The 12,759-nt window shown below is 35.8% G+C and overlaps 1 protein-coding gene across 1 annotated transcript; it reads right to left on the bottom strand.

Moving 5' to 3' along the window:
- Nucleotides 1–5,425: 5,425 nt before the first annotated feature.
- LOC139850538 (probable prolyl 4-hydroxylase 10) lies at nucleotides 5,426–10,774 on the bottom strand. The gene is made up of 8 exons (XM_071840106.1): nucleotides 10,502–10,774; nucleotides 10,323–10,407; nucleotides 8,598–8,695; nucleotides 8,416–8,513; nucleotides 7,445–7,574; nucleotides 7,162–7,349; nucleotides 6,678–6,765; nucleotides 5,426–5,817 (listed from the first exon to the last, which is right to left on the bottom strand). Exons 1-7 carry the CDS (start codon nucleotides 10,702–10,704, stop codon nucleotides 6,692–6,694), a joined length of 876 nt encoding a protein of 291 aa, XP_071696207.1. The 5' UTR covers nucleotides 10,705–10,774; the 3' UTR covers nucleotides 5,426–5,817; nucleotides 6,678–6,691.
- Between the last annotated feature and the right edge of the window lie 1,985 nt (nucleotides 10,775–12,759).

Consider the following 12,759-nt stretch of genomic DNA (forward strand, 5'->3'; position numbering starts at 1 on the left):
TTTTCTAGACCATGATGTTAATGGTCAAGGCATTACAACCAATCTCGAAATCAAGCCACATGTAATCAGGAAACTCTACCAACTCGGACTTGTATTCGTAAAAAAAAAAAAAAAAAAAAAAAAAAAAAAAAAAATCAAAAAAAAAAAAATCTTAGATCTCGTCTGTTATTACCAAAGATTCATTTCTGACTTTTCTCGTGTTACCCGACTTTTAAACTCGTTAACTCACTAAGGGAAAACTTTAAACCTCTCCGTGTTCGAACCTTGAGCGTGATTCTTCACACCAACATTTCTAGTTAAAATCGTATAGCAACAGATGAAACTCAAACATGGAAATATTTCTACATGAACGCCGAAAGGCATACTCTCTCGACTCAAAATTTACGTAACTAAAATTCGTTATTTTGCACGAAGAATTCGAATACTAAACTGTAGATCCGATCAACTTTCTCGTCATCACGTACCACACACATACCTCTGTTATTTCACCGTTACTGTCTGATATTACTGGAATTTAAGATAACACACAATCCAACGATACTTCACTCTTCCTTGACTTAACGCCCTTGTGTTCCTGATAATCGGTCAACTATTGTTCAACCCCGAACTATACAACTACGTGTACTACCTCGTTTCTCTTTCAGACTTCAACTTTTGACAACTAGAGGCACGTTATGGCAACCTCGAGATGTAAGCTCATCCTATTCTAGGTCCTCATTTCACTCCTATCTTTATCGCTCGCATTTCCGTTTAAGGAAACTCCTTGTAACATTTCTCCATGGATAGAGAAACTCCTTATATTACATTAGTATTCGCCACGAGGGTGAATAGTCCTAACGAACATTTTTCGAACCCTAACTGACTTGTTCAAACATATCTTAAGAGATTCTACACCAACACGGTGTATCTTTGTCATTTATCCTGTATCGAAATACTCGTTTCACTTCTAGTTTTACAAGAAACCTTGGGAACTCGCTTAGACACATGTACCGCGTATCTCCCACAACCGACGAACCGAGCAAACGAGACATGTCACAAACTCGTATTGTCACCTTTAGTAGATCACTCTTACAACAGTAGTTACCACTCGTGTGTTCACGCGCACTTTCCGAAACCCTATATGACCGCTAATGTCATACCCCTGTTCATTTAACCAAAGCATCAACCACCGAAATCTGAACTCCATCAAGAAACAACAATTGAGATCGTTCAAGTCCGAGAAGGGCTCGAGACAACCCATTGTCGCCAGAAGAGTTATACCAAACTTAGAGGAGAACCTCACCAAACCCAGTGTGTAACCGCGTAATATTGGGAAACCGCACCTTGGAAGGGTGTAATCCATTTTGGGAAATCGAGAAAGACTATATCCGCAATATTGAACCTTCTGAAATCTTGGGGCGTATTGGAACCGCTTCCTACCGTTTAGAACTCCCGACTCAATTAAGTTTCCGTTTACCCTACATTTCGTGTAACAAACTTAGAAACGTGTCCTGCGGAACAGGAGCGTGCAATCCTGCTAGATACATCAACTATCGATGACAACTTCTCTTCATAGGGAAAACCAGTTGAAACCGGGGATCGTAAAACCAAACCCAAATACAACGTAAAACCCTGACTATCCAACTCATGAGAACACTCAAGGACGTACTTTCACTTATTCATTGCATGGACAACGTAAAGTCTCGAGTAAGAGATATCGACTACTACTTCCAACTAAATTTCGGGACGAAATTTCTTTTGAGGTGTGGATAATGTAACATCCCGCATTTTTCCGTTAAATTATTTTAACGCCCGTCTTTTTCTTTTTAAATAATACCCTTCGTATCTAGATTCGTATCCTTTGTTATGTAACATTTTAAATATTCTCGTTGTTGGAAGATAACGTCTCCCGTACTCTCGTGTAATTTAAAATAATTCGTTTGGTTAATTCCCGCACCCGCTTTGAAACTCGAGGGACCGAGATTGCCAAAGGGGCAAACTAGTTGACTAGGTCAACTAGTCAACCCACTTACCACATCCATTCATTTCATCTCCACCTCCCACCTCCATCTCTCTCTCTTTCCCTCTAGCAAGAACACACACACAAACACCCAATTCCATCATTCATCATCTAAATTCGATCTAGGAGGCTTACAACAAAACAAATTACATATTTGGAATCCTTGCATCTTCCTCTTCGATTTCATACCAACCTCATCTCGTTTGGGTAACTTTCTAAAATCACTAGATTTTTGTGTTCTTGATGTTTTTAACTTATAAAGTTGTTAATTAGTGTCTATGGCTCATTGTGATGTCGTGTATGTAATTTGTATGCTCGATTCGTTGTTTTTGGTGTAACTAGTTCAATATGAAAATTACTTGCTAAATCCTTGATTTTGGATGATCAAATGTTGTTAGATTGTTAAAGTGCATGTTTTAAAAGTGTTACTAGTATCATTAGTTTCGTTTTGATGTATAGGTGGATTAAGGAAACTCCAAAAACATGATTATTGATTTTGTGATGCTTGATTAGGGTTTGCTAATTCTTGAGATGAATTTTTGGATGCTTGAATGCCATGGAATGTTAATTGTTAGTGTTTTGTTGCAATGTGTGTTTGATTACCTTCGAAACGGCATAACATACATGTAAGTTGGTTGCCCGAATCATAAAATGCGTTTTTGGAACTTGAACTTTGATTATGAGTATTTAATTGCGGTTTTTGGTTGTTTAAAGTGAAAGTTTGATTGATGATATGTGTTTAGTTGCATTCCTCGTCAAAATACCTTTCCAACGATGTATGATAGGCGTTATAAGCGTTTGCGGGTCAAGTGTTGTGTTAGAATAGGTTTTGGCTCGTGCACACTTGTGGAAAAACAGAAACAGACCTGCACAGATGGTGGCGCGGCGCGCCCCATACCCGCGCGGCGCGCAGATGTGCCTAGTCAGATTCTGACCTCCTCGTCCCATTTCACGTGAAATGTTTGATGACCTACGGACCTCCGATTCACATGAAACTTGTTTTAATATACTTGTATATGAATATTTAGCATAGAAAAATAGTCCGGGACCCGACCCGAACATGTTGACTTTTTCGTTGACTTTGACCAAGTTTGACTTTTTGTCAAACTTAACCAATTAATTATGCAATCTTTCTAACATGATTCTATACTTGTATCTTGCATGAAACTTGACAATTTGACTCACATGCTTCATAATCGAGTCGTAACGAGCCATAGGACTAATTGAACATCTTTGACCGTTTGTGTTTACCGTTATTGATACAACCTATATGATTAGGTCAAGACTAGCTTTGTCTTTGCACGCGTCTACTTGTTGAAGTACTTTATTAACTCTTGCACTCAAGGTGAGATCATAGTCCCACTTTTACTCTTTTTGAACTTATATTTGGGATGAGAAAACATAAACGATTCTTTTGAACTAAGTGAACACAAGAACGGGAAAACAAACATTCTACATACGAGTTTAGAACAAAAATCCTCAATTCGATTATCATTAGTTACACTTGCCGGGTGTAAGCGAGAACTTATGTTATATGGCCATATGGGTTGACAACCCTCATCTTTGACGGTTCGCTACCGTCTACGGATGAAATATATTTTCGAGAATCAGTGTTTGTTCTAGCACTATGGATGGGGTATACAATGGATGGAATGTTAAGCTTTGATAATTGGGTGCTCGTGAAACAAACTTTTGGAATGTATTACTATTATTTCTTTGATGCAAATCTTGTGGTTCACTTGTACTTACTTACTTAAACCTATGATTTCACCAACGTTTTCGTTGACAGATTTCTATGTTTTTCTCAGGTCCTTGAACGATACATGATACATGCTTCCGCTCATTATTTTGATACTTGCATTGGATGTCGAGTATACATGCATACATGGAGCGTCTTTTGGATACTTTTAAATTGTGTCGCATAAGTTTCATTTGTACTTAAAACTTTGTATCGTAACTTGTGGTGGAACTATTCTTGTAAAACTTGAACAACCTTTACATTTGAAATGAATGCGACATATCTTTTGGTCAAACGTTGTTTTAAAGACTTATGACCACGTAACGGGACCTAAGTAGACGGCGCCGTCAATGACGATTTGGTCGGGTCGCTACAGTTTTAACCAAATGATATACATTAGTCCCAAAGTCAACAACAGTCAAAAATGGTAATTAAGACCCGAATAGTCAAAGTTAGTCAACAATTGAAATAAAGGTGATATTTATGACCCAAAAGGACTTTAATTAACTAATTGGGTCATTTTCCATAATCTACTTGTAAAAGTGCTTATTTTGACCCAAGTTAACATTAAATGTACCATTTGGGTCAGTTTTCATTACCTACTAATAAAGGTGATAATTATGGCCCAAAAGGACATTTATTATCTTATTGGGTCATTTTCCATAATCTACTTGTCAAAGTAGTTATTTTGACCCAAGTTAACATAAACTGACCCAAATAGTCAAATTGTCTTAAACTGTGTTAATAGCAGATTTAATGTAACAGTTCAGCAACATATTTAACAATAACAATAGTGGTATTAAAACTGTTACATAAACTGTTTTAACAAAGGGGTATTATACCTGTTCAACCAAAAACCAGAACCCTAACTGTTTAAAAAGGGGTATTATACCTGTTTTAAAAATTGTGGTATTAAAAAAAAGGGTATTATACAATGTAACAATAGCAGTTAGAAGAAAAAAAATAGTATGCTCATACAATGATGTTAAATCTGTTGTTAAAACAGTTTAAGTACAGTTTAAATACCTTGAATGGTAAACAGTATAAACAGTTTTATCAACAGTTAAAAAATTACTGTTTTAACAACAATTTACCAAAAAAAAAAAAAAAAAAATGCCAGTACGATCTCTCATGTATTTGGTGTTATATTATGCGTAGTGTACTTATTTGGTGTATACAATCAATCTATGTTACAGTTCAATGTAACAGTAGCAGTTGCAAAAAAAATAATAAAAAAATAACAAATCATACCATAAATCTCGTTCACATCAAATAAGTTTAATTCGCTTCGCATTTTGTATAATCTTGTATCCATTGTTGATAATAACTTGTAGAATGTAATGATCTCTAGGGTTTATTGTTTGAGACTTAGTGTAGAAGAACAAACCAAATCGTGCAGTAATTGTGATCACGTACGTAATGGTATAGGGTTTATATGTGCAGTACATACTAAAGGCGTGGGAGTTAATTAATGTAAAGGACGAATCTACCCTCACATGTGTGGCACATGTGAGGTGGAAGCTGTTAATTATAGACTGTTGTTAAGTGTAGGTACTAACCACGAAACTCACACAAAACTTAGGTACCAATGGCGCAAAAAACATACTTTAGGTGTTGTGATGAAAATGGTTACAAACTACAGGTACCAACGGCGTAATTTTTTCAAGATAATAACACCGTGATTTGGATTGAACCGATGAAAACAATTCATCAATCAAAAGTTAATTGTACAATATAAATTATAAATATTATAAATATAAGGATCAAACTCATGTTTCGTGACAATAAAAAGAAATCCTTTTTATGATGAATAAATCGAATCGATGTTTAGTATAGTATAAAAGACGGACTATATGAATCATCACGTTGAATTCAATTTCTGGGCTTCATATACATCTAATGTTGCTCGAAGACAATACACTGTTGTGATGTTCCAAACCTGCTAGTCGTGATCGTCAACGAAAAGGACTAGCCAACCAAAAGAGAAGTAGATGCATCAAATTTTGAAAGAAAAGGAGCATCAAATTAAAGAACGCATTTGTTTGTTGAAATCCCTCGAATTGTGTCAAATTGCTAGAACCTTTTATAACGTTTACAAGTAATAGAAAAGTCAGTATATTTTACTAGTAATCATAGATATTTAGTTATTTACTACTACAACCGTTTCAATTTAATAGTTCTGGAACTTTAAATAATATTTTTATATTATATAAAATTTGATGAAAGTTATATCAAATTAAAGCACATATAGAACTTAGTTTATTCATATAAATTTCATCAACTATTATATAATACAAAAAAGTTATTTAAAGTAAAGTTAAGAAAAAAAGTTAACCCGGTACTATTAAACTTTGGACAGAGGGAGTATATTTTCCTAGCAATCATAGAATTTTTGGAGTAATCTTGGGAAAGTTTGAGATCCGACTCATCCCACACTAGAAAATGAGTAAGGGTACATTTGAAATAACTGAATGGTTCATAATCTGAACAATTCAAAGGTTCTAATGGAACCTCATTCTTCTGAATGACAATAACCTATTTGATGAACACTCTAAATGATTTAAATTATCGTATTATTGACCTTTAAATGAACAAATAAAGAAAATATAATTGTTTGAAAACTATTGTGCATATAATTTAAGTGTGTATAATTTAAGGAGCGTATTAATGAAGGTGGTTAATGGTTCTGAGATAATTTCAACACGAAATTTTGTTTCATTCAGTACCACTTGTCATTAAGAGGTTACAAACAAATCCACTGAATGTCCATTAAGGTCTCATTTTTGGCCTTTGGCCCAGTTAGAATAAGTGTATAGGTGAGACTACTTATTGTGAGTGAGACTACCGTCTTACTAACAGGCTGATGTGCAAGTGTTCTCTAAACACTACTTATAACATTCTATAGTAGTAGTATAATGGTATGGAACTTCATGGGGGTACCTTTAGAAGTACAATTAGACCTTAAACTCATCAACATGAATCCATTTTGTAGAGGACCATTTATTCCCCTTAATAACAGGGCAGCCACCTATTAAACATGTAAGCAACACCTATTAGACAAGATTTAGACGGTTATACTAAGGTAAAACCAATCAACCATGGGACAACAGCTTAGAAAATGAAAGCGTCAACTAACAAATCAAAATGGGTACTTATGGGTCGGGTAAGTTTGACTCAAAACCTTTTTTGTACAAAATTTCTATTGATCTTTATCAATAAACTTAACGTGTCACAAAAGTTGTGTAACTTGAATAGAAATATTATCTATTGGATAACATGAATCTATTACTTTTTTCCGCTAAAAATAGAGTTTGGGTGCCGTTTGACCCATTTACTTTAAAACCATCTTAAAATAAGTTACTTGTTCCACCCATTAGAGATTAAAGATAACCCAAATCGACAATTTCATATTTGAATAACTGACCATGTAAACTTGAAGAGTCTAGAGATGCATCGGGTTTCATGCTCCAAAAAAGCAACGCGTCCCCCATTCGAGGCTTAACCGATAGCCCTTCTTTTCCACATTCAGATAACTCGTTCCACCAAGGCACATCACTAATATTTCCCTTTGCAGCCGGAAAAACCGTCTCACCACCTTCTTCAACATCTGAACTGTAAACAAGAGTACAGATATTGGATAAAAGAGAGATCATGAAACATATGCGCAATATTATAATTCAATTCATTTTTATATGAGTATCACTTACAGGTACATTAAAACTGTAGCAATTCTTTGACCACCGTTCTTGGTATTAAACTGATCAAGAAAGTAGTCATAATGAGGTTCGTATTTCTGCCCAACTTCATAGTGTAAAACTTGCAGCCCTTCCCCATTTTCTGCATAGAAAGTAGATTAATTTGTAAAACGGTTGGTGGCCTGCCTCCTTTAGGGGAGGTCAGGAGTTCTATTAAAAACACAATTTCATCCCTGCCATGAAGTATCCACCCATGGCACCCTTCCCATATCGTTTTGGGGGGGGGGGAGGGGGGTAAAGGGGAGGGGGTTTTACTTGGCCGTGCCCTTGGATCGGTTTCAAGGTTTCCTCCCGGGCAGCGATGGGGGCGGGGTTATTATCGCTGCATCGGCATAGTCGAAACGGGAGATGATCGCAACGGGTTGTTTAGTCCCCCTCGGGTGATCCCAATCGCTGTCAAAAAAAAAAAAAACGGTTTTTATAAGATGAAAAATGGGTCTCAACTCAACCCGACGCGGGTCTCGACCCAACCCGTTCGACCCATTTTAATGTCTACCTATTTTGACCCATGACCCGTTTCGACCTAAACCCATTTGATCTTTGACCCAACTCAACAGTGAACAGGAACATTACACTGCTTCTGGTTGTAGACAGTTTCATGGGTCAGTTTGGGTTGGCCTGTTAGCACTTTTTTTCTCAATATTTTGCAAATAATTAATGAGTTTATAATGAATGTGCAAAAGACTCTGAGCTTTTCAATCTTCTTTACCCAGACCAATTTTAACTTGTTTTTTGACTCGATCCATTTGAGATAAATCACAACCCAAATTGACCCATTCATATGTAAACTGGTTAAAGTTGCCACATCTTTACTTAGGTGTTGGAAAGACGCGATACAAATAACAATCCATACCTACAGGCAAGAAGGTGAAATCTGCAATACTTAGGTGTTGGAAAGACGCGATACAAATAACAATCCATACCTACAGGCAAGAAGGTGAAATCTGCAATCCTCTTTTCGATGTTACTGATTGTTTCATCACGCCCTCTGGCCAGAAATGTTCCAGAACTTGTACGCACCCTGCACAAGAGGCACAATAGATGTATAGGTAAATTAGATAAAAACGTGGACTATTTGATAACGTAACAAGAAGAAAATGCATACCGACTATCTTTGCTCTTTCCAGTATCGTTATCGACAACAGTTGACTTCTCCATATGAGGTTTAGCAAGATTAATCAGATGTTCGCATTCATTCTGGGACTGCATCAATAGTAAATTGGATTAATGAATATATTTTAACAGCAACCAAGTCTTCGTTTAATCCTAGAAAAATACTTATTTCTCTTTTAAAGTTTGCTATGGCATGACTCCGGTAACTGTTCCCGAACCTATCGATCCATTATCGAAATTGTGACCATGTCTTAAAAGTACTAATTTTGCTCAATAAAATAGATTGTATTGTACCATAAGTAAGAGTGATACAGAACACTTTTTCTGCCATGTTGGACAACACTAACAACTCAAGTGTGCAGACATAAAACAAGTTTAGACATAACATATACTTCATCCATACCAAGTAACTATATCTAAAGAATATAAAAGCGAGTAATTTTTGAAATTATTTGTTCACTAAGAGTCTAAATGACAGACAAAAGAACGATCCTATTATATGTTTTTTTAATCCGGACATGAGTGAAAATGGTTATATACTACATAGCACGATATCATCTAAATACATAGGAAAAAAAATTCGAATCTTAGACAATAATCACTTATCAAAAGATGCCTATATGTATGTATAATTGTATCAACTACAAGCTCAAACTTGTGAAGGACGTGTACTCCAAAACATAATCGCATAAGGTTTTACACTATTCAGACTACCCGGAGAATACCCGGAGAAGGAGAGTATGTGTTACTCAGATATACAAGGTGTATCCATGTATTCTGTGACCGTTTCCCACCCTTTTCACTGGCACCCCAAGGTATACTTTCAGTGATGTTTGAACCTCAGACCCGGATAATATTGGCTTTGGATATGCCTGGATGTGAGCTTATTGGAGGTTTTATGAGTTTCTAGCTTTTATGAAAAACCTAATTTTTTAACGGCGGTATTAAGGTCACTAACAAGGGTCATTTCCTACCCACCCTATCATATATCCAGAAAGTCACGGGTCATGTTCACTTCCTACACCCGTTAGGAGGAAACTTCATGATATTGCACCCATGGAAAACCCCACAAGGGAACGTTGCTAGATATGGGCGGAACTCACCATTTGCATTAAACCAAGAGGACTCCATAACCAATTGCAAAACAAATTGCATTATGAAATCCCCAATTTTCGGCTCAAACTCAAGATCTCTCGGACACCAAGAAAGGGCGGTAACCACTCAACTAAATGAAGATGGTTTTTATGAAAAAGCTCGTATATAATAAAAAGTTTCGTTTGGTAAAAAACGCTTAAACCTTTTACACGGAGGGAAAAAGCTAAAAGCTACTATAAATAGCGTTGGAGAAAAAGCTACTAGCTTCTTGTCATTTTACTCTTTATTTTAATATTTTCAGCTACTCAGTCAAACATCTAAATAAATATAAATAACCAACTACTAAAAGCTACCAGCTATCTCTATCAACTACAAGCTACCAGCTAGTTTTGCCGAACATATCTTTATCGGTTCACGCAGTTCACTAAGTTATGACCTAAATCTAATGTATAAGCGAAATCAAGTTTATTTAATCGGGATCTAAAGTCACTACTTACTTTGTTTCTCATTAGAATACATTTATGATAAATTAAGCACTTGCTATACTTCAAAATCGATTCAAGAAAGACAACAGCAAAAATGAGTTTCAACACATCAAAAGATACTATTAATTTATACTAACCAAAAAGTTATGATAAATAACAGCTCTAGGCTCCCATGAGATCACTTCAACCCATTGATCATTTCTTTCACCTCCATTCTCTTTGCTGCAACATTCATCAAATACAACATTATATAATTTAATGTCAAATCCAATTTTAAATAAATCAAATTAAATCACAACAGCAGAATTCAACAAACCCATCAACAAAAGCAGAATGATGAATAATAGAGTTGACTTCATGAGCTTTTGGTGAATCCGATGAGGGTTTTGGGATCGAAAGGATTATAAAAGCAAGAAGGATTAACACGAAAAATGAACATATGACTAGAGCTGAAAACAGGAATGATGATGATGACTTTCGAGATGAATTTCGTGGGTAAAGTTTACTTTTGGATGCCATATTTTTTGTTTGAGAAAACAAATTAATCAAGATTGAGATTGAAATTATAGGAAACAAGTCTGTTACTTTGTCAACGGTAATGGTTTGTTCAACATGTCACATGCTGTTTCCTTTTTTAAATGAATTTCGTTTTTGTTCCCATCCTTGTTAGTTCTCTTAAGTGAAAATAAGAACTTGCAACGTAAGTACGTAACGGTGACTTGTACAAAAAAGGCATATCTAAAGTGGCAAATGGTTTTAACTTATCATCTCAGAATTACCACTTAACATCATTTTTAATGAAATATCCGAAAAATTATGTATCTAATAAAATTATTTGACCCTCTCAGTCATAGTTTTAACCACATCATTGGCTTCATGGTTGAGGCCAGGGCAGAGTTTTACGAAGGCAAGGAGGGGCCCTCTCCCTCACCAATCGATATGTGGATGGTTAGACTTTTAGATTAAGGTGATCGGATTACATATGAAAAAGTTATAGCTAAAATTGTGAAAGAACGGAGAATTTGCATTATCAAAAAATTAGTACCTCAGTCCCACCACAAGTGTTCACATTTCTATTTTGAAATGTCTCATTTCAAGTGTCCACTTTGTGTTTCAACCAATGAGAAGAGGTTATTCTGGAGAGAGAAGATTTTTAATTAGTGGAGAATGAAGTTAGTGGAATTTTCTAAAACTGTGTGCAAAAAGTAAGTGGACATTTATAATGGGAAGGAGGGAGTACCTCGCAAGGGTTCTAGGATTCAAACCACATTAGCAACATATCTTAGGTGTCAACAAACAACGCATTGAAATCCCCGATTAGTTAGCTTTATATATCCGAGCAAATATACTTCCCTTTCCCGGATAGTATGAACAAAAGAAAACGATATTCATTTATCGTTTACAGATTACTCTTAGATAATTTTTGTCCTCTTAAAAATTTCGTTCAAGCTCCACCACCGGCTTGAGGGGACTAATATCCTCACATTGAATTTCGGTTTCGAACATAGAATAAAAGTATGTGAATTCATTTATACCCTTATTGTTTGACGTACGACACAAAGATTAGTAAAAAGTATGTGATAAAACTGCGAGTATTTCTTGTGGCACTTAAATTGGAACGAATAGAGTATCATTTTTATTCTACTTCTAGTTTGAGTCGATAGAAAGTGTCTCATATTGTATTAAAGACTAAAATGATTAATACAGCGAGCTCCTCAAAAGGCTAGTTGCCATTGCTTATTTACTTTACTTAGGATCAACTAAGTTACGAAGAACCACTTGTGCATTGTCTCAGTAGTACTCCGGTATTCTGGTATTCAGTGGATGCGATACGTCTCGGGTTCGATCCCCAAGGTGGGTTTTCCAATGCGGTTTCCTCCCGATACGTTCCATAGATATCATACGGTGGGTGGTACTCCAATGCGGGCTCCCGTCAGTGACTTCTAACTCATTTTTCAAAAAATAAAAATAAATAAACTTAGTTAGCGAGATCCTAGACCCCTTTGAACAGATATATGGATACCAGACCTCTCAATAACGTTTTAAACGAGTTAGGAAGTTTGTACTTTACAGCAGGGGTCATAAATTTTTTTTTTTTTTTTTTTTTTGTAAAAATAGTGGATATGATGACGTCATCACCAGTTATTGTTCACTTCACTTCATGTTTTAGCGTAGTGGATAATATGTGTTCTGCTATCTTGTGGCATTTTTTTTCCCCGAAAAACAATAATTTAAATAACGGAGACAAGTACCAAACATCGAGAATCAAAAATCTAGCGTAAAAAAAACCTTATAAAGCGGACATCAAACAATCTAAGTTAAACAAACAAGAACGACCACCAATAGTGTGGTTTAATAGTTAATAAAGCTAGCTAACTACCAACAAGGCTAAAATGTAAAATCCTAGTCTTGGAAGCACCTAAACAATTCCCGACATTGCACCATAACCTCGGGAGAACAACAAAAGCCACTGAACCACCTAAAATAAGAGAACAGAACTAGAAGCCCGTCCGCCACGAGACAATCCATCCTCCACGAAAAAAGACCCAAAAAAAAAAAAAAAAACATTATCTC

Source organism: Rutidosis leptorrhynchoides, chromosome 5 (assembly GCF_046630445.1).
Source record: "Rutidosis leptorrhynchoides isolate AG116_Rl617_1_P2 chromosome 5, CSIRO_AGI_Rlap_v1, whole genome shotgun sequence".
NCBI lineage: Eukaryota > Viridiplantae > Streptophyta > Magnoliopsida > Asterales > Asteraceae > Rutidosis > Rutidosis leptorrhynchoides.